At 46.4% G+C, this 24,619-nt stretch overlaps 1 protein-coding gene across 1 annotated transcript in view; it reads right to left on the minus strand.

The window, feature by feature from the left end:
- Positions 1-24,619, minus strand: part of PDCD10 (programmed cell death 10) — a 67,628-nt gene that overhangs the window by 25,842 nt on the left and 17,167 nt on the right. The window contains exon 3 of the mRNA XM_063916195.1: positions 2,478-2,531. Within this exon, the coding sequence (XP_063772265.1) occupies positions 2,478-2,531 (54 nt within the window). The remainder of the gene's footprint in view (positions 1-2,477; positions 2,532-24,619) is intronic.

Consider the following 24,619-nt stretch of genomic DNA (forward strand, 5'->3'; position numbering starts at 1 on the left):
AATTAATTTATTTTATTTGTAAGAGTCTAGGGGGGTATCCAGTTACCCACAGTCATTGACTGCAGGGGGGTATACAATTAGCCCCGATAAGCAGGTTCAGCTTAAGTCGAGGGATTTTGTTTCACCTGCCTCAGTCAGGGGTGGGGGACCAAACTGGTAAAACATCAGTAAAAAGTGCAAAAACCTGAAGTTTTTAGCAGCCAATGTTTTTATATCATGTAGTTCAGTGATGGCTAACCTTGACACTCCAGCTGTTGTTGAACTATACATCCCAGCATGCCCTGCATCAGTTTTAGCATGGCCAAACAAAACTGTAGCAAGGCATGCTGGGATATGTAGTTCAACAGCAGCTGGAGTGTCAAGGTTAGCCATCACTGATGTAGTTGGATACCACCCCCTAGAAGCCACTCACTTCTTTCACAGGATGTATGATGTGACAGATATAGGGACAACGGAGCCTGCAGCACTGGCAAGGAGTTAACCGCAAAAGCAGCATATGGGATACAGTTGGCGCGTATTTTACCCTGAAAGGAGTATCTGGGACTCACTTTTGCATAATGGGTGGGTCCCGGGGTACACGCTCCGCTGCTGCCAATCTCGCAGCACCTGAATCATTGACTTCCCCCCTTGACCAGCTGCAGGGAATGGGGACGGGGGAGAATAGAAAACATGGAGGCAGAGCCAGACACTTGGTGCCTCTCCAAGTAGTAGCAGCAGTCAGTACCCAGCATGGAGACTGCTCCGGCAGGAGGAGCACCTGACACAGCCTGGAGACGGCCCTGGCAGGAGAACGACGGAGGACCCACAAGCCCCCTCCTTGCCCTCAGCACTGTCCCACCTGCTGTCTGCATTATCCTGTCCTTTACCCCCACTCCCCTCTACGGGTGTGGATTATTAAATCGACAGTGTCTAGGTCGACAATGTTTAGGTCGACCAATATAGGTAGACAGTCACTAGGTCGACAGGGTATGAAGGTAGACAGGGTTTGTAGGTAGACACGAGTTTTTCATGTTTTTTTGGTGTCGTTTTCTCAGTACAGTGACCGGGAAGCCCAATTAGTGCACAGTGTTCGCTCGCCATGCTTTGGGCAAGGTGCCTCGCTTTGCTCGACACACATTACCGTTCCAATCGTAGTCCACGAGGATCTTTAAGTATGAAAAAGTTCAAAAATAAAAAATATGAAAAAAAACTCATGTCGACCTCTTGACCCGTCGACCTAGAAACCCTGTCAACCTAGTGACTGTCGAACTATAGTGGTCGACCTAAACATTGTCGATCTTCAAACTGGACCCCCCCCCCCTCTACCCCAACTGTTAAATGCCCACAGCAATGCCCACGCTGCCACGTGACCCCAGCACCGACCGAATTGCCACCTACCTCTTCCCCCCCCCCCCCCCCCCCATAATATGTGATGGGACCCCAATTTTTTAAAGTGAGGGGTCTCCTGGACCCACCATTTTATTTGCTTGGCGCAATCACTGGGTTGTAAGCAGTGGACAACAGTGCAGCTTCTATAGCAACCATAACTACAAAGTGAACTCTTCCTTCAGTTATTTCTATCTTCCAACAGATTTATTTCCTTGTGTTTCTTTTAGATAGGTCTGTGCACTGTATACAACCTATGTTCATCTATTATTGTATCCAAGGGCAGGATACAAATATGCCTGAAGGAGTAAAAATGAGTGACGATGGCACTTACTGTACCTTAAAACATATAGAAAGGACAAGAACATAGGAGAGCACTTTGGCAGTACGCCCAGATACTGTCCTTCCACTCAGGGAAAAATGCACCCTACATCAGTGTTGTAAGGCTACTGCCTTCAGTAACAGTACATGCAGCTTACACTGTTATTCGGGTGGTCTTCAGTATGCCGACTGACGGGATCCCGGCGCACAATATACCGGCGCCGGGATCCCGACAGCCGGCATACCGTCACTTATTCTCCCTCGTGGGGGTCCACGACCCCCCTGGAGGGAGAATAAAATAGCGTGGCGAGCGCAGCGAGCCTGCAAGGGGCTCATTTGCGTTCGCCACACTGTCGGTAAGCCGGCGGTCGGCTCCGATATGCTGGTTGCCGGGAGCCCGACCGCCGGCATACCATAGTGAACCCCTGTTATTTTAGTGTTTGTGCAAATCCAGGAGATATAGCAAGCAATCGCCATCTATCTAGTTGCTGTGGAACACATCCATATGCTGCAAGTCAGTGGACTATGAGTCACAAGTGGCAGCCTTAGAGTTATTGGCAGTGATATTTGAAGTAAGCGGATGAAGTAAAAGGACTAACATAAAAAAAATTATACATACACTATATATATATATATATATATATATATATGAATGAGAGAGAGAGAGAGAGAGAGAGAGAGAGAGAGAGAGAGAGAGAGAGAGAGAGAGAGAGAGAGAGAGAGAGAGAGAGAGAGAGAGAGAGAGAGAGAGAGAGAGAGTCCTGATCTTGTTAAGACCAGCGTTTACTTACCTTTATAAAAGCTGCCCGAAGAGTCTGAGCTGCTGAAAGGTTTACATGTTCTAACTGCAAGCAAACAGAGAGAAATAGAATTACATTAAGATTTAAACTAGTCTATTGTGTGTGCCAATTCCAAGCCAGGGGTGGACAATAAATAAGAATTTACTTACCGATAATTCTATTTCTCATAGTCCGTAGTGGATGCTGGGGACTCCGAAAGGACCATGGGGAATAGCGGCTCCGCAGGAGACTGGGCACAAAGTAAAAGCTTTAGGACTAGCTGGTGTGCACTGGCTCCTCCCCCTATGACCCTCCTCCAAGCCTCAGTTAGGATACTGTGCCCGGACGAGCGTACACAATAAGGAAGGATTTTGAATCCCGGGTAAGACTCATACCAGCCACACCAATCACACCGTACAACTTGTGATCTGAACCCAGTTAACAGCATGATAACAGAAGGAGCCTCTGAAAAGATGGCTCACAACAACAATAACCCGATTTTTGTAACAATAACTATGTACAAGTAATGCAGACAATCCGCACTTGGGATGGGCGCCCAGCATCCACTACGGACTATGAGAAATAGAATTATCGGTAAGTAAATTCTTATTTTCTCTAACGTCCTAGTGGATGCTGGGGACTCCGAAAGGACCATGGGGATTATACCAAAGCTCCCAAACGGGCGGGAGAGTGCGGATGACTCTGCAGCACCGAATGAGAGAACTCCAGGTCCTCCTCAGCCAGGGTATCAAATTTGTAGAATTTAGCAAACGTGTTTGCCCCTGACCAAGTAGCTGCTCGGCAAAGTTGTAAAGCCGAGACCCCTCGGGCAGCCGCCCAAGATGAGCCCACTTTCCGTGTGGAATGGGCTTTTACAGATTTTGGCTGTGGCAGGCCTGCCACAGAACGTGCAAGCTGAATTGTACTACAAATCCAACGAGCAATCGTCTGCTTAGAAGCAGGAGCACCCAGCTTGCTGGGTGCATACAGGATAAACAGCGAATCAGATTTTCTGACTCCAGCCGTCCTGGAAACATATTTTCAGGGCCATGACTACGTCCAGCAACTTGGAATCCTCCAAGTCCCTAGTAGCCGCAGGCACCACAATAGGCTGGTTTAAGTGAAATGCTGAAACCACCTTAGGAAGAAATTGAGGACGAGTCCTCAATTCTGCCCTGTCCGTATGAAAAATTAGGTAAGGGGTTTTATAGGATAAAGCCGCCAATTCTGAGACACGCCTGGCTGAAGCCAGGGCTAACAGCATTACCACTTTCCATGTGAGATATTTTAAGTCCACAGTGGTGAGTGGTTCAAACCAATGTGATTTTAGGAATCCCAAAACTACATTGAGATCCCAAGGTGCCACTGGAGGCACAAAAGGAGGCTGTATATGCAGTACTCCCTTGACAAACGTCTGAACTTCAGGAACAGAAGCCAGTTCTTTTTGGAAGAATATTGACAGGGCCGAAATTTGAACCTTAATGGACCCTAATTTGAGGCCCATAGACAGTCCTGTTTGCAGGAAATGCAGGAAACGACCCAGTTGAAATTCCTCTGTAGGGGCCTTCCTGGCCTCGCACCACGCAACATATTTACGCCAAATACGGTGATAATGTTGTATGGTTACATCCTTCCTGGCTTTGATCAGGGTAGGGATGACTTCATCCGGAATGCCTTTTTCCTTCAGGATCCGGCGTTCAACCGCCATGCCGTCAAACGCAGCCGCGGTAAGTCTTGGAACAGACATGGTCCCTGCTGGAGCAGGTCCTTTCTTAGAGGTAGAGGCCACGGGTCTTCCGTGAGCATCTCTTGAATTTCCGGGTACCAAGTCCTTCTTGGCCAATCCGGAGCCACGAGTATAGTCTTTACTCCTCTCCTTCTTATGATTCTCAGTACTTTTGGTATGAGAGGAAGAGGAGGGAACACATACACTGACTGGTACACCCACGGTGTTACCAGAGCGTCCACAGCTATTGCCTGAGGGTCCCTTGACCTGGCGCAATATCTGTCCAGTTTTTTGTTGAGGCGGGACGCCATCATGTCCACCTTTGGTTTTTCCCAACGGTTCACAATCATGTGGAAGACTTCTGGGTGAAGTCCCCACTCCCCCGGGTGAAGATCGTGTCTGCTGAGGAAGTCTGCTTCCCAGTTGTCCACTCCCGGAATGAACACTGCTGACAGTGCTATCACATGATTCTCCGCCCAGCGAAGAATCCTTGCCACTTCCATCATTGCCCTCCTGCTTCTTGTGCCGCCCTGTCTGTTTACGTGGGCGACTGCCGTGATGTTGTCCGACTGGATCAACACCGGCTGACCCTGAAGCAGAGGTCTTGCCTGACTTAGGGCATTGTAAATGGCCCTTAGTTCCAGGATATTTATGTGAAGTGACGTTTCCATGCTTGACCACAAGCCCTGGAAATTTCTTCCCTGTGTGACTGCTCCCCAGCCTCTCAGGCTGGCATCCGTGGTCACCAGGACCCAATCCTGAATGCCGAATCTGCGGCCCTCTAGGAGATGAGCACTCTGTAACCACCACAGGAGAGACACCCTTGTCCTTGGAGACAGGGTTATCCGCTGATGCATTTGAAGATGCGATCCGGACCATTTGTCCAGCAGATCCCACTGAAAAGTTCTTGCGTGGAATCTGCCGAATGGAATCGCTTCGTAAGAAGCCACCATCTTTCCAAGGACCCTTGTGCATTGATGTACTGACACTTGGCCTGGTCTTAGGAGGTTCCCGACTAGGTCGGATAACTCCTTGGCTTTCTCCTCCGGGAGAAACACCTTTTTCTGTACTGTGTCCAGAATCATCCCTAGGAACAGCAGGCGTGTCGTCGGAATCAGCTGCGATTTTGGAATATTTAGAATCCATCCGTGCTGTCGTAGTACTACTTGAGATAGTGCTACTCCGACCTCTAACTGTTCTCTGGACCTTGCCCTTATCAGGAGATCGTCCAAGTAAGGGATAATTAAGACGCCTTTTCTTCGAAGAAGAATCATCATTTCGGCCATTACCTTGGTAAAGACCCGGGGTGCCGTGGACAATCCAAACGGCAGCGTCTGAAACTGATAGTGACAGTTCTGTACCACAAACCTGAGGTACCCTTGGTGAGAAGGGCAAATTGGGACATGGAGGTAAGCATCCTTGATGTCCAGAGACACCATATAGTCCCCTTCTTCCAGGTTCGCTATCACTGCTCTGAGTGACTCCATCTTGAACTTGAACCTTTTTATGTAAGTGTTCAAGGATTTAAGATTTAAAATGGGTCTCACCGAGCCGTCCGGCTTCGGTACCACAAACAGCGTGGAATAATACCCCTTTCCCTGTTGTAGGAGGGGTACCTTGATTATCACCTGCTGGGAATACAGCTTGTGAATGGCTTCCAATACCGCCTCCCTGTCGGGGGGAGACGTTGGTAAAGCAGACTTCAGGAACCGGCGAGGGGGAGACGTCTCGAATTCCAATTTGTACCCCTGAGATACTACCTGCAGGATCCAGGGGTCCACTTGCGAGTGTGCCCACTGCGCGCTGAAATTCTTGAGACTGGCCCCCACCGTGCCTGAGTCCGCTTGTAAGGCCCCAGCGTCATGCTGAGGACTTGGCAGAAGCGGGGGAGGGCTTCTGTTCGTGGGAAGAAGCTGTTTGCTGCAGTCTTTTTCCCCTTCCTCTGCCCCGGGGCAGATATGAGTGGCCTTTTGCCCGCTTGCCCTTATGGGGACGAAAGGACTGAGCCTGAAAAGACGGTATCTTTTTCTGCTGTGAGGTGACTTGGGGTAAAAAGGTGGATTTTCCAGCCGTTGCCGTGGCCACCAGGTCCGATAGACCGACCCCAAATAACTCCTCCCCTTTATACGGCAATACTTCCATATGCCGTTTGGAATCCGCATCCCCTGACCACTGTCGCGTCCATAATCCCCTTCTGGCAGAAATGGACATCGCACTTACTCTTGATGCCAGAGTGCAAATATCCCTCTGTGCATCTCGCATATATAGAAATGCATCCTTTAAATGCTCTATAGTCAATAATATATTGTCCCTGTCCAGGGTATCAATATTTTCAGTCAGGGAATCCGACCAAGCCACCCCAGCACTGCACATCCAGGCTGAGGCGATTGCTGGTCGCAGTATAATACCAGTATGTGTGTATATTCTTTTAAGGATATTTTCCAGCTTCCTATCAGCTGGTTCCTTGAGGGCGGCCGTATCAGGGGACGGTAACGCCACTTGTTTTGATAAGCGTGTGAGCGCCTTATCTACGCTAGGGGGTGTTTCCCAACGCGCCCTAACCTCTGGCGGGAAAGGGTATAATGCCAATAATTTTTTAGAAATTAGCAGTTTTTTATCGGGGGAAACCCACGCTTCATCACACACCTCATTTAATTCATCCGATTCAGGAAAAACTACGGGTAGTTTTTTCACACCCCACATAATACCCTTTTTTGTGGTACTTGTAGTATCAGAAATGTTCAAAACCTCCTTCATTGCCGTGATCATGTAACGTGTGGCCCTACTGGAAAATACGTTTGTTTCCTCACCGTCGACACTGGAGTCAGTGTCCGTGTTAGTATCGACCTGAGGTAACGGGCGTTTTATAGCCCCTGACGGTGTTTGAGACGCCTGTACAGGTATTAACTGATTTGCCGGCTGTCTCATGTCGTCAACAGTCTTTTGTAAAGTGCCGACACTATCACGTAATTCTTTCCATAAGACCATCCAGTCAGGTGTCGACTCCCTAGGGGGTGACATCACTAACACAGGCAATTGCTCCGCCTCCACACCATTTTCCTCCTCATACATGTCGACACAGCGTACCGACACACAGCACACACACAGGGAATGCTCTGATAGAGGACAGGACCCCACTAGCCCTTTGGGGAGACAGAGGGAGAGTTTGCCAGCACACACCAGAGCGCTATATATATATATATATATATATATATATATATATATATATATATATATATATATATATACATATATACACAGGGATAACCTTATAACCTTATATAAGTGTTTTTCCCTAATATAGCTGCTGTATATATTAATATGCCAATTTAGTGCCCCCCCTCTCTTGTTTTACCCTGTTTCTGTTGTGCAGGACTGCAGGGGAGAGTCAGGGAGCCTTCCTCCAACGGAGCGGTGAGGAAAAAATGGCGCTTGTGTGCTGAGGAGATAGGCTCCGACCCTTTTTCGGCGGCCTTTCTCCCGCTTTTTTGTGGAAAACTGGCAGGGGTTAAATACATCCATACAGCCCAGGAGCTATATGTGATGTATTTTTAGCCATTTAAGGTATTTTCATTGCGTCCCAGGGCGCCCCCCCCCCAGCGCCCTGCACCCTCAGTGACCAGAGTGTGAAGTGTGCTGAGAGCAATGGCGCACAGCTGCGGTGCTGTGCGCTACCTTATTGAAGACAGGACGTCTTCTGCCGCCGATTTTCCGGACCTCTTCGCTCTTTTGGCTCTGTAAGGGGGCCGGCGGCGCGGCTCCGGGACCCATCCATGGCTGGGCCTGTGATCGTCCCTCTGGAGCTAATGTCCAGTAGCCTAAGAAGCCCAATCCACTCTGCACGCAGGTGAGTTCGCTTCTTCTCCCCTTAGTCCCTCGATGCAGTGAGCCTGTTGCCAGCAGGTCTCACTGAAAATAAAAAAACCTATTTAAACTTTTACTCTAAGCAGCTCAGGAGAGCCACCTAGATTGCACCCTTCTCGTTCGGGCACAAAATCTTAACTGAGGCTTGGAGGAGGGTCATAGGGGGAGGAGCCAGTGCACACCAGCTAGTCCTAAAGCTTTTACTTTGTGCCCAGTCTCCTGCGGAGCCGCTATTCCCCATGGTCCTTTCGGAGTCCCCAGCATCCACTAGGACGTTAGAGAAAGTGGCATTAAAGCACCTGTGGAACTACACATCCCAGCATGTCCTGCCTGTTTTTGTGTATGCAGATGCTCAAATATGTGGCAATCCATGCTGGGTAGTGTAGTTCCACAGAAGTTGGAGTGCCACGTTGCCTACCACCCAGTTTTAAGCCAATATGTCCCTCTACCATGTGAAATAGTGAAAACATCAAAACTTCATTTGAACTCTCTATACTTCAGCATACAATGTACTCAATATAATCTTTTGTTTTTATGCCACAATGGTTTTACAGCACTGTTAATGGGGTGCGGTAAAACCAAGTGCATAAGTACAAATTACCACAGACATTTTTTTTAATTTTTTTGATTTACATAAATAGAGAATATACCAGTAGTGGATTGATCACGACAATCGCTGCCAAACCCCTGTAACACTTCCCTGCTGTCTACAGCTGTTGGGCGGGCTCTAGCAGCAGTCTGCAGGTAAGCCCCGTGCAGCATACGGCACACCAAGGAAAGAGGAGCAGAGATGCAGCTCTCGCCCCTATCCTCCACCACCCATTTAAGTGCCACAGAGAAGGCCCTTCTCATGAGATATGTGTGTTGGGGTGGGGGTGTGGCAGAAAATGAGATAGGGAAAGAGGTGGTGTAAGTCTATGGTGAAGCCATAGTTCTTAAAAGCACTTTTACAAGGCTGTACACAGGCAAAGTCAAATTGACAATAGTTATAACTGACATCCCCCCCATTTAATAATATATTCGTTTGCTAAATTAATTTCCCGGACCTGTAGTTCAGAACTGGCAGGGTCTCAGGGAAAAGGCTTGCCTGTGGCAGTCCTTGCAGCTACTTAGTGAATATTTACCTTGCTGATGGTGTGGCTTTGATCAATGATAAAGGTCATCATTTTGTGTTACCAGTATTTCACTGATCCACCTATTGCCCCGCAGGGAGGCGAATCAGATTTCTAAGGTTACAGATCAGAAGAGTGACCACATTATGCTTACAGAGCCTGCATTACCTGTAACAAGCTCTGCATGGAAATTCTGCAGCATCATGTAAGGACTGCACCACAAGATTTCTGCCCAATGAATGAGAAGCCAGCATCTTCTCTTTCACATTGCACAAAGCATCAGATTTTGCAGCATCTGCATGTTTTGGTGTATAAGCAGGAGACTATCCGCCAAAAGCAATGTGTCTAAATGATTTCCTATTGGAGAGTGCTCCATACAGATGCACAAGCATTACTGTGCAGTCTGTTTACCAGCTGTCCCAAAAATATTACAATGGCCATATCGGAAGCCAAAACTCAGATTGATTCAAGTTAGAGACACTGCACAAATTGAAGCTATAATTTTACACAAAGCCTTTTGTCCTCGTACACTCCCACGGTGCTCATAAATCAAATTTATCACATCAGAGGAACCCATAAAATGGTAAAGCAAAAGCAAAGCAGAATTACCCGTAAAATGCAGGAGAAAAATAAAAGCTTTTCCAGCACAGATCATAAGAAAAGATTGTGGCTCTAGTTTATAAGAAGTATTACATGAGCAGAAACATTTGTATAGTGGCTAAGCATTTGTAGATTACAAACCTGGAAGGGCCTTGCTAGAACACATTAGGAGTTCTCTCATCTACAAAATGGCCTTTATCTTCAGACGACGGGATACACAGACTAAGCGCAGTGCTTATTCGTCAAAGGACATTTTTCCTTACGTCTTTTAAACGATGGCTTCTATTTTAACTGGACCACATATGCCAGCATTTAGCTGTATATAATGATGCAGTTTCTACAATGTAACCAATGTACATGGTTTTTACATGTGCCCATCATGCAGCTTGGGGAAGAAAACCAGAACCTAGTACCAACAGTAAACAGCTGCTCTGTACACATACTGACCATGGTAAAAGCCAGCAGAAGTTCCACTGCTGGAGACAGGAGTGACAAGAGATATCTGTGTTTACCACCCCAGAGTTAAGACACTGAAAGAGCAGCAATGTCAACTGCTTTGTAAATGAGTATGTGGCATGGTGCACAGTGGTCAGCACTGCATGGGCTTTGTCTAATTCAGTAGTTTCCAAACTTTTTTCAATCATGGCACCCTAGAATATCAGAATTTTTTTCACAGCACCCCAAGGCCAAAAATTTCTTATTGAGAAATTTAGAAAGAAATATTACATTAAGTAGATCACGTTTATATGTCATCCTTAGGGTAAGTTGTGTGGTGAGGGACAAGATTTGCTTCTGTTTGGCCACATTTTATGACTGGCAGCCACCAGTCCTGGACCACCACCCCAGGGCACCCCTGCAAGTGTCCCGAGGCACCGCAGGGAGCCACGGCACACAGTTTGGGAACCTCTGGTCTAGTTGTTCCAGTCTAAACACAAACTGCACATAACTTCCTAAAAAAATCCTAGTGCATTCATGGCTGTGATCTGCATGGTGGAAAACTGGTTCTGATACGGAAGATAGACATTATAAAGATAGACAATAATTAGGTTGGGTATAGGTCGTTGGGTCGACCCAACTTAGATAGACACTCATTAGGTCGACATGTCAAAAGGTCGACATGAGGTGTTTTTTTTTTTTTTACCGTTTTTGGTGTTTTCTCCATAAAGTGACGGAGAACCCAAATTAGTACACTGTGTCCCCTCGCATCTTACCATTCCAATCGTAGTCCACATGGATCATTAAGTATGAAACCCCCCCCCCCCCAAAAAAAAGAGAAAATAAAATAAATCATGTCGACCTTTTGACCTGTCGACCTAACGGGCATGTCGACCTAACGGCAATGTTGACCTTATGACTGTCGACCTAACAACCATATCCCATTAGGTCTACAGTAAAAGGTAGACGGTCATTAGGTCGACAGGGACAAAGGGTCAACACACAAAAATAAAAATTTTGGTGTTTTGAATTTTTTTTTTTACTCTAATTTGTTGAAATGCTTCGCTTGCCACAAGATTACTAAAAGGTAATAGTTTGTGACATGGACAGTAAATGCAGCAAAAGTTGAAAAAAGGAATAATAATAATAATAATAACAATAATAATGTCGACCTTTTGACCCTGTCGACCATTAGTGGTTGACCTATTGACTGTAGACCTTCTTAGTATAGATCTATAGACCGGATACCTGGAAAATAGTGCATGTGCTGAACCTATGCCCATTTCTGTAGCACATCTTCATGAAATCCATGCTCAAAAAATGAACACAAAGCTACAGCTACGCAAAACCACATGCAAATTGGGCTCAGTGAGCCTTATGACCAAACAGGTAGAACTGGGGAGGTAGAAGGCATTTGCTGGTATGTAAAGTTAGGGAATGTATTCACAACTGTAAGTCCTGTAGGCCAGAATGTAATGGAAAATATACCCAATAGAAACAGTATCTTTTCCACCAGGTAGTATATGGTAAAGCCCTGTACACGCGGGGAGAGATGTGTGCTGAGCGATCTCTCTCTCCCCCCGCTCAGCACAGCGCGATGTGTGCTGAGCGAAAGGGGGGCGCACATTTCATCCAGCGGTGAAATGAGCGACCTGCTAGATTGTACCTGCATGCAGGCCAATGTAGAACTGGCAATAGCTTGCTGTAGAGGGTACACACAGAGATCTGTGCTTGAGTTCTAAGCAATCTAGTCAGATTACTTAGAATTTAAGCACGGATCTCTCAGTGTGCAAGAACACTGATAATGACTAATAGTACACCAGATGCAGATATTATCCACACAGAGGCAGCTGCATAGCGTTATCCACACAGAAGCGGCTGCATAGGGTGAAAATACACTCAATGTACCTGTGTGGTAGAGAACCTTAGGGAAGAGAGTGTAGCTGTTATGGGCACCTTCTCCACCCTTTAGAACAGTTTCCCAAATACCGGCATAACAGTTCGGTTGCTCAAGCATGTATATCCTTAAAACATGTACTGTAATGGTGGGGTTTGGAAAACACTGAAGACTTCATTTCCCCCATAGATTGTAAAGCTCAAATGGGTAGGGATTATGAAGGATTTAATATATTCTGTGTAAATACTATGTAGTAAGCTATAAAGTAAATAATTATTCTTCAGATCAAGCACATTAAAATTGTACTGAATGAAACAAGCAGCCAGGACAATAAGTGGCTGTAGTAAAGAAAACCAAGGGGAGGTGTACAGCTAGGTGGCATCAGCAACAAGGTAATCTAGACAAAGTAAAAAGGATCCCAACACTGAACTATGGGATGTCCGGTGTGAAAACCAGAACAGGACATTGTGCTTAGTCAAAGCAGCCAAGAGAGAGTAGCGGGAAGGTTTACCTAATAAAGGGTTGTAGGTTTGTGGGTCCTGTGGAAACCCTCACTTAAAAAAATTGGGGTCCTACTTCACCGTTTCTAGGTCCCATTGCAATTTATGCTTTTGAGCTCCTCATATGCCCCCCCACATAGCATCAGACCAACCCCACATGCCCTACACATACAGCGTGGCAAGTCACATTCATATTTTCAGTATTGACAATGCTTGTAAAATACATTGCCTTGATCTCACATAGCCAACAGGTGCAGTGCTGGGGGCAGAGAGGGGTAAAGGCAGGCAGCAGTTGGGACAGTGCAGGGGGTGGGTGTCAGGTGGCAGCTTATGCAGTGCTGGGAGAAGTTAGCAGTTGGGGTAGAGGGGGGCAAAGGCATGTGTCAGTTGGGGCAGCAAGGGGGTAAGGGTAGATAGCAGTTATGACAGTATTAAGGGCAAGGATGGGGTTAGAGACAAGTAGTGCTGTATGCAGTGCTAGGGAGGCGATATCCCATACCCTCTGTTACCAAACCACACACCCCAATATTGTCAGACCATGGGGCAGGAAACAGGTACCCTAATAATGCCAGACATGCAGGTATCAAGCCACTTATTGTCCCACAGCAGACTTCCCTAATTTTATGACAGGTCTAGAAGGCTACCAAAAGCATCAATTGGCCTGTATGGGTATGAAGGGGGTTTATAATGGGCACTGTGTAGGTATGAGGGGTGTTTATAATGGGCACTGTGGGCATGGGTGTGTGCATGCGATTGGCACTGTGTGGGTATGGAGGGTATGTAATGGGCACAGTGTGTAAGTGGGGGGGGGGGGTGTTTGTTGCTCACTGTGGGGGGTAAATAATAGGCACTGTGGGGCTATGTGGTGCGCATATGATATGCACTGTGTGGGTATGGGGGTGTGCATACAATGGGCACTGTGTGGATATGGATGGTATATAATGGGCACTGTGTGGGTAAGTGTGTGGTGGAGGGTGTTTGTTGTCCACTGTGGGGGTATTGGGTGTGTATAATAGACACTGTGGGGTTGGGCAGAGTATGTTGAGCACTGCCCCATTCCCCATGTTTGCATCGTTAGCTGCTGCCAATACCCTTCCCCCTTCCACACACACTCCCCTCCGTTAGTTGCTCACAAGTATAACTTACTTAATCCCCCAGGGAGTGCAGCCGCGTGCAGTCAAAGATGTAATCTTCTTCAATGATTGTGCTGCGCCGACTAGTGTACAGACTCTGTCACAACACAGTCCAGAGCCTGCTGCAGCTGCTGGGAGCCGTTTCTTATTGTAGTTTTGAGCAACACGGCGGGCACGCTGGCTAGCAGGGAGGAGTGACGCCTCAGACGGCGCTTGAATGATGAGAAGCTGCCAGCGGCGGCAGCGACTGGATGAGAAGCTGCCAGCGGCGGCAGCGACTGGATGAGAAGCTGCCAGCGGCGGCAGCGACTGGATGAGAAGCTGCCAGCGGCGGCAGCGACTGGATGAGAAGCTGCCAGCTGCGGCGGCGATGGGAAGCTGCCAGCGGCGACTGGATGAGAAGCTGCCAGCTGCGGCGACTGGATGGTGAGAGGCACTGGAGAACGGTATTGGCAGAGTCAATAGAGTCAAAAGGTTGACAGGTAAAAGGCAGACAGTGCTTAAGGTTGACATGACAATGGTGGACATTTAAAAAAAAAAAAGTTTTCATTTCTATCATTAACCATCCATGTGGACTATGATTGGGAATAGTAACCTGCGCATAGCGCAGCAAGGCACACAAAGTGAGCCCACGAGGGTACACGTTTGCACAAATTTGGCTCAGATATGGTGAAACATACAAAATGACAAGCAAAAAAAAAAAAATATATATAATGTTTATGTATGGTGTTTTTGTTGACCTTTTGACCATTTATGAGTCGACCAATTGACTTTTTTATCTTTTTACTGCACATCTATTGAATCACACACGAACCAGGGAACACATTTTAAAATAAACTCTTCAGAGCAATTCTTTTTAAAGTGGAGATGAGCATCCAAAGAGCATTTTGATATTAGTCCCATTTTGTGTACCATGTGAGAGCTGTGGAGAGTGGATAAAGCCAATGTAGGCTATAGGTCTAGTGTGGCCAGGTTAGGACATGAAAGGAGGAGGTAAAAAAAAAATGAAAATAAAAAGGGAAGAGGGGGTTGGGGCTGTAGAACAAAGACAGGTAAAGCAAGACTGAGACAGCGTCTGAGTCAGTATTTAATGATAGCCAACAGGTTTACAGAGCTGGAGAGGAATAGATCATAGACATAAGCATGTTTATAGCAAACTGAATGCAGATCTAGAGTGCACATTTAAAGCAGACACTGAAACCAGAATTTAAGAAGTTATTTTTGATCAGATATGAGTAACAAAACATGTGAATTAAGGGGCAGATCAGGGCACAGCAAAACAATAGATGGTGTACTACAATAGTAGAGGTAGAAACATGGTTGTAATAAACCCTTTATCATGATGACAAATAGGCAGAGTGACATGGCTCAGCAGCAAGTGAAACTGTGGATGTGTTTATTGAAGAGTAAGTGGTTTCTTGTAAAAGCATCATGTAATGGACATATTACTTAGACCAGTGGTTCCCATACGGAGCACTGGTTTTGCCTATAATAAAATATGTGGACAAGCAGAAGCGCAACCCCTGTCCATCACATAACCGACCCCAAGGTAAGCACAAATTACTTACTCTGGGTATGGGTCATTAGGTCGACCACTATTAGTTGACATACATTAGATCGACATGGTCACTAGGTCGATATGAGTTTGTTGTTTTGGTGTAGTTTTCTTCGTAAAGTGACTGGGAACCCCAATTAGTGCAGAGTGTCCCCTAGCTCGCCATGCTTCGGGCAAGGTGCCTCGCTCCGCTCCCGCTGCGCTTGGCACTGGTTACCGTTCCCAATCGTAGTCCACGTGTATCGTAAAGTAAGAAAAAGTTCAATAAATGAAAAAACAAACGTGAAAAATTCATGTCGACCCAAGTGTGGTTGACCTAATGACCGTATCCTCTTACTTTAGTAATCTTTGCTGAATTTCTAAATAAGAAACTTTTGGCCTAGTGTTGCCATAAGAAAACTGCAGATACGCTAGAGCGCTGTGATACAAGAACTAATGACAGACAATATTACTAACACCTTGCACAGAGTCCCTTCCTCATGCTGGACTTGAAGTTAAAGTTAGAGGGAAACTGAATACAGCACACAGGGCCAATTGCCTCATTTAACAATTAAGAACAATTAGAAACATCAACAAAAACAATAAAAACATGCCAGGTCATTTGATATACTCCGTATTCCTATCCAGCAGCACACCAATGTAATAATCAAAAAAGAGCAAATTAGATGTGTAATCAAGCAATCCAGCCATGGAATAGCAGTATATACTTATCAGGTTCAACGTTTCATCCTGAATCTTTCTGCAGTCAGACAGCCATTTCGGTATAATATCTTCCTCATAGGTGAACCCTTCAGGAAGGTACTATACCAAAATGGCTGTCTGACTATGGAAAGTGTGTTCAGGACAACATAATATATTACACATGTGCATACAAGTGGGAAGATCTTTATACCAAAAGATACAGTAGAAGTACAAGACCGAGCACTTTAAAAAAAGCAGCTAGCGGTGTGTATTCCAAAAAGAGGGTCTCCACTCTCCACCAACACAATGCATACATACAACCTGGAATACCGCTCCACCAGCGCTATTTGACCAAAGAAGATGTTCTGATATCCTCTATTCCGTCTACTGTTATCCGCCCTTCTATATATCACATAGAAGCTGCAGCGTATGCCTGTAATGATGGCAAATTACCAGCTAATGGGAAGAACTGCGTTTTTTTTTTTCGGTCTGTTACTGCCCGCATTACACTGAGGCGTTCACTGCAGTTTCTATGTGATATATGGAAGGGCGGATAACACTAGACGGAATAGGAGATCAGAACATCTTTGGTCAAATAGCACTGGTGGAGCGGTATTCCAGGTTGTATGTATGCAGCACTAGTGGGAAGATGCCTTCCCTGATATGAAATCTCTATTGCAGGCTTATGGTAAAATGAACAAGCAATTGGTTTCCACATTACAAATAGAAATGCATGGAAAGATTTTACACAAAGCCCATTATACTCCCCTTAATTAAAATTTCTTAATGGCAGATTCCAATTACTATAAATGTGGCCTACCGGAGGCAGATATTTTTCACCGACTACGGCAGTGTTCTCAGCCTCTGTCCTCAAGTTGTCTTAACAAGCCAGGTTTTAAATAAATCCATGCTTAAGCACAGATTTCCTTAGCACCAGTCAGTTTGATTATGCCATCTGTGCACAAGCATGGATATAGGTAAAACCTGGACTATTAAGGGACATTGATGACAAAGTTTTAAACCTACTGGTTTATGATCTTACTCAAAAGTTCTGGAGTTCTGGGACAAGACACAAGGTTATAGCACGCACATTTAGCAAATCTCATGAGATTCACTAGGGACTAGGCCTTTTGCAATGTTTACCTCCGTGATACCCCATAGAGATTTTTGTTTAGTCACATGATAGCGGCTACGGAAAAGGTAGACAGCAGCAAAGAAAATAAGAATTTACTTACCGATAATTCTATTTCTCGGAGTCCGTAGTGGGTGCTGGGGTTCCTGAAAGAACCATGGGGAATAGCGGCTCCGCAGGAGACAGGGCACAAAAAGTAAAGCTTTCCGATCAGGTGGTGTGCACTGGCTCCTCCCCCTATGACCCTCCTCCAAGCCTCAGTTAGGTACTGTGCCCGGACGAGCGTACACAATAAGGGAGGAATTTTGAATCCCGGGTAAGACTCATACCAGCCACACCAATCACACCGTACAACTTGTGATCTAAACCCAGTTAACAGTATGATAACAGAGGAGCCTCTGAAAGATGGCTCCCTACAACAATAACCCGAATTAGTTAACAATAACTATGTACAATTATTGCAGATAATCCGCACTTGGGATGGGCGCCCAGCATCCACTACGGACTCCGAGAAATAGAATTATCGGTAAGTAAATTCTTATTTTCTCTATCGTCCTAGTGGATGCTGGGGTTCCTGAAAGGACCATGGGGATTATACCAAAAGCTCCCAAACGGGCGGGAGAGTGCGGATGACTCTGCAGCACCGAATGAGAGAACTCCAGGTCCTCCTTAGCCAGAGTATCAAATTTGTAAAATTTTACAAACGTGTTCTCCCCTGACCACGTAGCTGCTCGGCAAAGTTGTAATGCCGAGACCCCTCGGGCAGCCGCCCAAGATGAGCCCACCTTCCTTGTGGAGTGGGCCTTTACAGATTTAGGCTGTGGCAGGCCTGCCACAGAATGTGCAAGTTGGATTGTGCTACAGATCCAACGAGCAATCGTCTGCTTAGACGCAGGAGCACCCATCTTGTTGGGTGCATACAATATAAACAACGAGTCAGATTTTCTGACTCCAGCTGTCCTTGCAATATATATTTTCAATGCTCTGACAACGTCCAGTAACTTGGAGTCCTCCAAGTCACTTGTAGCCGCAGGCACTACAATAGGCTGGTTCAGATGAAATGCTGACACCACCTTAGGGAGAAAATGCGGACGAGTCCGCAGTTCCGCCCTGTCCGAATGGAAAATCAGATATGGGCTTTTGTAAGATAAAGCTGCCAGTTCTGACACTCTCCTGGCCGAAGCCAGGGCTAGTAGCATGGTCACTTTCCATGTGAGATATTTCAAATCCACATTTTTTAGTGGTTCAAACCAATGAGATTTTAGAAAATCCAAAACCACATTGAGATCCCACGGTGCCACTGGAGGCACCACAGGAGGCTGTATATGCAGCACTCCCTTAACAAAAGTCTGGACTTCAGGGACTGAAGCCAATTCTTTCTGGAAGAAAATCGACAGGGCCGAAATTTGAACCTTAAGAGATCCCAATTTGAGACCCATAGACAATCCTGATTGCAAGAAATGTAGGAATCGACCCAGATGAAATTCCTCCGTCGGAGCACTCCGATCCTCGCACCACGCAACATATTTTCGCCAAATGCGGTGATAATGTTGCACGGTTACTTCCTTCCTTGCTTTAATCAAAGTAGGAATGACTTCTTCCGGCATGCCTTTTTCCTTTAGGATCCGGCGTTCAACCGCCATGCCGTCAAACGCAGCCGCGGTAAGTCTTGAAACAGACAGGGACCCTGCTGAAGCAAGTCCCTCCTTAGAGGTAGAGGCCACGGATCTTCCGTGATCATCTCTTGAAGTTCCGGGTACCAAGTCCTTCTTGGCCAATCCGGAACCACTAGTATCGTTCTTACGCCTCTTTGCCGTATAATTCTCAATACTTTTGGTATGAGAGGCAGAGGAGGAAACACATACACCGACTGGTACACCCAAGGCGTTACCAGCGCGTCCACAGCTATTGCCTGCGGATCTCTTGACCTGGCGCAATACCTGTCCAGTTTTTTGTTGAGGCGAGACGCCATCATGTCCACCATTGGTCTTTCCCAACGGGTTACCAGCATGTGGAAGACTTCTGGATGAAGTCCCCACTCTCCCGGGTGAAGGTCGTGTCTGCTGAGGAAGTCTGCTTCCCAGTTGTCCACTCCCGGGATGAACACTGCTGACAGTGCTATCACATGATTCTCTGCCCAGCGAAGAATCCTTGCAGCTTCTGCCATTGCACTCCTGCTTCTTGTGCCGCCCTGTCTGTTCACATGGGCGACTGCCGTGATGTTGTCCGACTGGATCAACACCGGTTTTCCCTGAAGCAGAGGTTCTGCCTGGCTTAGAGCATTGTAGATTGCTCTTAGTTCCAGAATGTTTATGTGAAGAGACGTTTCCAGGCTCGTCCACACTCCCTGGAAGTTTCTTCCTTGTGTGACTGCTCCCCAGCCTCTCAGGCTGGCGTCCGTGGTCACCAGGATCCAATCCTGTATGCCGAATCTGCGGCCCTCCAATAGATGAGCACTCTGCAACCACCACAGAAGAGATACCCTTGTCCTTGGAGACAGGGTTATCCGCTGGTGCATCTGAAGATGCGACCCTGACCATTTGTCCAACAGATCCCTCTGGAAAATTCATGCGTGGAATCTGCCGAATGGAATTGCTTCGTAAGAAGCCACCATTTTTCCCAGGACTCTTGTGCATTGATGTACAGACACCTTTCCTGGTTTTAGGAGGTTCCTGACAAGCTCGGATAACTCCTTGGCTTTTTCCTCCGGGAGAAAAACCTTTTTCTGAACCGTGTCCAGAATCATCCCTAGGAACAGCAGACGAGTTGTTGGCATTAACTGGGATTTTGGAATATTCAGAATCCACCCGTGCTGTTTTAGCACTTCTTGAGACAGTGCTAATCCCATCTCTAGCTGTTCTCTGGACCTTGCCCTTATCAGGAGATCGTCCAAGTATGGGATAATTAATACGCCTTTTCTTCGAAGAAGAATCATCATTTCGGCCATTACCTTTGTAAAGACCCGAGGTGCCGTGGACAATCCGAACGGCAGCGTCTGAAACTGATAGTGACAGTTTTGTACGACGAACCTGAGGTACCCCTGGTGTGAGGGGTAAATTGGAACGTGGAGATACGCATCCTTGATGTCCAAGGATACCATAAAGTCCCCTTCTTCCAGGTTCGCCATCACTGCTCTGAGTGACTCCATCTTGAACTTGAACTTCTTTATGTACAGGTTCAATGACTTCAGATTTAGAATAGGTCTTACCGAGCCATCCGGCTTCGGTACCACAAATAGAGTGGAATAATACCCCTTTCCTTGTTGTAAAAGAGGTACCTTGACTATCACCTGCTGAGAGTACAGCTTGTGAATGGCTTCCAAGACCGTCTCCCTTTCGGAGGGGGACGTTGGTAAAGCAGACTTCAGGAAACGGCGAGGTGGATCTGTCTCTAGTTCCAACCTGTATCCCTGAGATATTATCTGCAGGATCCAGGGATCTACCTGCGAGTGAGCCCACTGCGCGCTGAAATTCTTGAGACGACCGCCCACCGCCCCCGAGTCCGCTTGAGAAGCCCCAGCGTCATGCTGAGGCTTTTGTAGAAGCGGGGGAGGGCTTCTGTTCCTGGGAAGGAGCTGCCTGTTGCTGTCTCTTCCCCCTTCCTCTGCCTCGTGGCAGATATGAATATCCCTTTGCTCTCTTGTTTTTAAAGGAACGAAAGGGCTGCGGTTGAAAAGTCGGTGTCTTTTTCTGTTGGGGAGTAACTTGAGGTAAAAAGGTGGATTTCCCGGCTGTAGCCGTGGCCACCAAATCTGATAGACCGACTCCAAATAACTCCTCCCCTTTATACGGCAAAACTTCCATATGCCGTTTTGAGTCCGCATCGCCTGACCACTGTCGCGTCCATAAACTTCTTCTGGCCGAAATGGACATAGCACTTACCCGTGATGCCAGTGTGCAGATATCCCTCTGTGCATCACGCATATAAAGAAATGCATCCTTTATTTGCTCTAAAGACAGTAAAACATTGTCCCTATCCAGGGTATCAATATTTTCAATCAGGGACTCTGACCAAGCTACTCCAGCACTGCACATCCAGGCTGTCGCTATAGCTGGTCGTAGTATAACACCTGTATGTGTGTATATACTTTTTTGGATATTTTCCATCCTCCTATCTACTGGATCTTAAAGTGCGGCCGTCTCAGGAGAGGGTAACGCCACTTGTTTAGATAAGCGTGTGAGCGCCTTGTCCACCCTAGGAGGCGTTTCCCAGCGCGCCCTAACCTCTGGCGGGAAAGGGTATAAAGCCAATAACTTCTTTGAAATTAGCATCTTTTTATCGGGGGCAACCCACGCTTCATCACACACCTCATTTAGTTCTTCTGATTCAGGAAAAACTATAGGTAGTTTTTTCACACCCCACATAATACCCTGTTTAGTGGTACCTGTAGTATCAGCTAAATGTAACGCCTCCTTCATTGCCAAAATCATATAACGTGTGGCCCTACTGGAAAATACGGTTGATTCGTCACCGTCGCCACTGGAATCAGTGCCTGTGTCTGGGTCTGTGTCGACCGACTGAGGCAAAGGGCGTTTTACAGCCCCTGACGGTGTTTGAGGCGCCTGGACAGGCACTAATTGATTGTCCGGCCGTCTCATGTCGTCAAACGACTGCTTTAGCGTGTTGACACTATCCCGTAATTCCATAAATAAAGGCATCCATTCTGGTGTCGACCCCCTAGGAGGTGACATCCCCATATTTGGCAATTGCTCCGCCTCCACACCAATATCGTCCTCATACATGTCGACACACACGTACCGACACACAGCAGACACACAGGGAATGCTCTTAACGAAGACAGGACCCGACTAGCCCTTTGGGGAGACAGAGGGAGAGTCTGCCAGCACACACCAAAGCGCTATATATATGACAGGGATAGCCTTATAATAAGTGCTCCCTGTATAGCTGCTTTTATAATATAATTTTTGCCACTATTTTGCCCCCCCTCTCTTGTTTTACCCTGTTTCTGTAGTGCAGTGCAGGGGAGAGACCTGGGAGCCGTCCTGACCAGCGGAGCTGTGTAAGGAAAATGGCGCTGTGTGCTGAGGAGATAGGCCCCGCCCCTTTTACGGCGGGCTCGTCTCCCGCTCTTTAGTGGATTCTGGCAGGGGTTAAATATCTCCATATAGCCCCCGGAGGCTATATGTGAGGTATTTTTTAGCCAAATAGGTTTTCATTTGCCTCCCAGGGCGCTCCCCTCCCAGCGCCCTGCACCCTCAGTGACTGCCGTGTGAAGTGTGCTGAGAGGAAAATGGCGCACAGCTGCAGTGCTGTGCGCTACCTTTAGAAGACTGAGGAGTCTTCTGCCGCCGATTCTGGACCTCTTCTTGTTTCAGCATCTGCAAGGGGGCCGGCGGCGAGGCTCCGGTGACCATCCAGGCTGTACCTGTGATCGTCCCTCTGGAGCTGATGTCCAGTAGCCAAGAAGCCAATCCATCCTGCACGCAGGTGAGTTCACTTCTTCTCCCCTAAGTCCCTCGTTGCAGTGATCCTGTTGCCAGCAGGACTCACTGTAAAATAAAAAACCTAAGCTAAACTTTTCTAAGCAGCTCTTTAGGAGAGCCACCTAGATTGCACCCTTCGCGGCCGGGCACAAAAATCTAACTGAGGCTTGGAGGAGGGTCATAGGGGGAGGAGCCAGTGCACACCACCTGATCGGAAAGCTTTACTTTTTGTGCCCTGTCTCCTGCGGAGCCGCTATTCCCCATGGTCCTTTCAGGAACCCCAGCATCCACTAGGACGATAGAGAAAACATAGCAATGGACAGCTTTACTACATCCTAGGACTTCATAGGTGTCGACCTGGTTACACTATATAGAGCCTACATGTCACTAAGGTCAAAGAATCCTTAAAAAATAAAATTTTCAACTCAGTTCCCAGTAGAACATCGAAATCCCCACACATAGTATTCCTTTATACCTGTGGCCCTTCAGTTCTACTTCCATAAACTCTGGGGGCGTTAGGTCCTTCCCACACGTATCCCTCAACAGTGGGGTCTAGACTTAACATTAATGTCCATCTGTGGTTCTGTTTTTGTTTCAGTATGTCATTTTTTCTTGTGCAAAGTACAAAGAGAAAAAGCAGATGCAACTAGAAATTCATTAGTACTTTTAACGCGTGGAGCAAAACAACACAGACAGGGTTAACAGCAGAAGGCCCTTGCCCCTGTAGAGTACATAGATTTCAGATGTGCATACAGCATTTTTGACCAAAGCTGTATGATAAGTAAATAATTTAACCATGCCAATGTTAACCTCACCCTATTCCCATTGTTAGGGTGTGTGTCATCACAAGAGTGGTAGAACAACATCTGAATGACTGTCCAAGGATAGTTGTATGAGGACTGTCTAAGGAATGTGTTCATGACAAACTGAGAAAAAGGGGTATCATTCAGACCAGGATCTCCTCTAAAGAGGCAATGGTTATGACAATGCCCGACAAAAAAAAAATGTGCCGGAACCATATGAATAAAATTAAATTTTCTTGATTTCAAAAGGATTATAATGAATAGCAGGGATTTTCATCCCACGTACTGCCACAACTCGCCAACCTCACCTACAATGAGCCTTAACCACTTAACTGGCATGGTCAGATTTCATGCAACTGCGTTGTCCCACCCTGTCCCCCCGTTTTTGACGAGGAGATCCGTTCTGTAGATGTGCATAATATAATGTTTAAATATTTTTAAAAATACTTTTTCAACTTTATTAAATAAAATAAATAAAAAAAAAAACAATGTTAACGCTTTTGAAGCGAAAATCATCAGTTAAGTGGTTATTAGACAGCAAGTCCATGGTAACACAGCCCACTGCACTTGCGGTGAAAATAGGAACTTATCAAAATGCACAAACCATAAAACTATTAGTGGTCAGGGTGTAGCAGCTACTAATCTAAACAAGATGCAACTACTTCCAACTAAGGCAGATCCTGCCATTTACAAATGAAGAAAGGCCCACACTATGGGCCCTATTCAGGTTTGTTAGCAAACCAAATAAGTTAGCAATTGGCCAAAACTATGCTGCACCGCAGGTGGGGCAGATTTATTATTCATTTATTTATTAACAGTTTCTTATATAGCGCAGCATATTCCGTTGCGCTTTACAATTAGAACAACAGTAATAGAACAAAACTGGGTAAAAACAGACAGACAGAGGTAGGAAGGCCCTGCTCGCAAGCTTACAATCTATAGGGAAATGTACCATGCGCAAAGAGATTTAGATTTGGGTGGGGTGTGTTCAAACTGAAATCTAAATTGTAGTGTAGAAATTAAGCAGTCCGTATTTACCATGCATAGAAACAATATAACCCACCAAAATCTAACTCTCTCTGCACATGTTACATCTGCCCCACCTGCAGTGCAGCATGATTTAGCCCATTTGCTAACTTTTTTTGGTTTGCTAACAAACCTGAATAACCCCCTGTGTCAAAAGTCACAAATCTATGCCAAGTAGTATCTTTCTGGATCACGTGCATGGTTTAATGGTAGGTTTGTATAAATATTCAAATATAGATAATGCCT

The sequence above is a fragment of the Pseudophryne corroboree genome, chromosome 4, assembly GCF_028390025.1.
Source record: "Pseudophryne corroboree isolate aPseCor3 chromosome 4, aPseCor3.hap2, whole genome shotgun sequence".
Taxonomy (NCBI): domain Eukaryota; kingdom Metazoa; phylum Chordata; class Amphibia; order Anura; family Myobatrachidae; genus Pseudophryne; species Pseudophryne corroboree.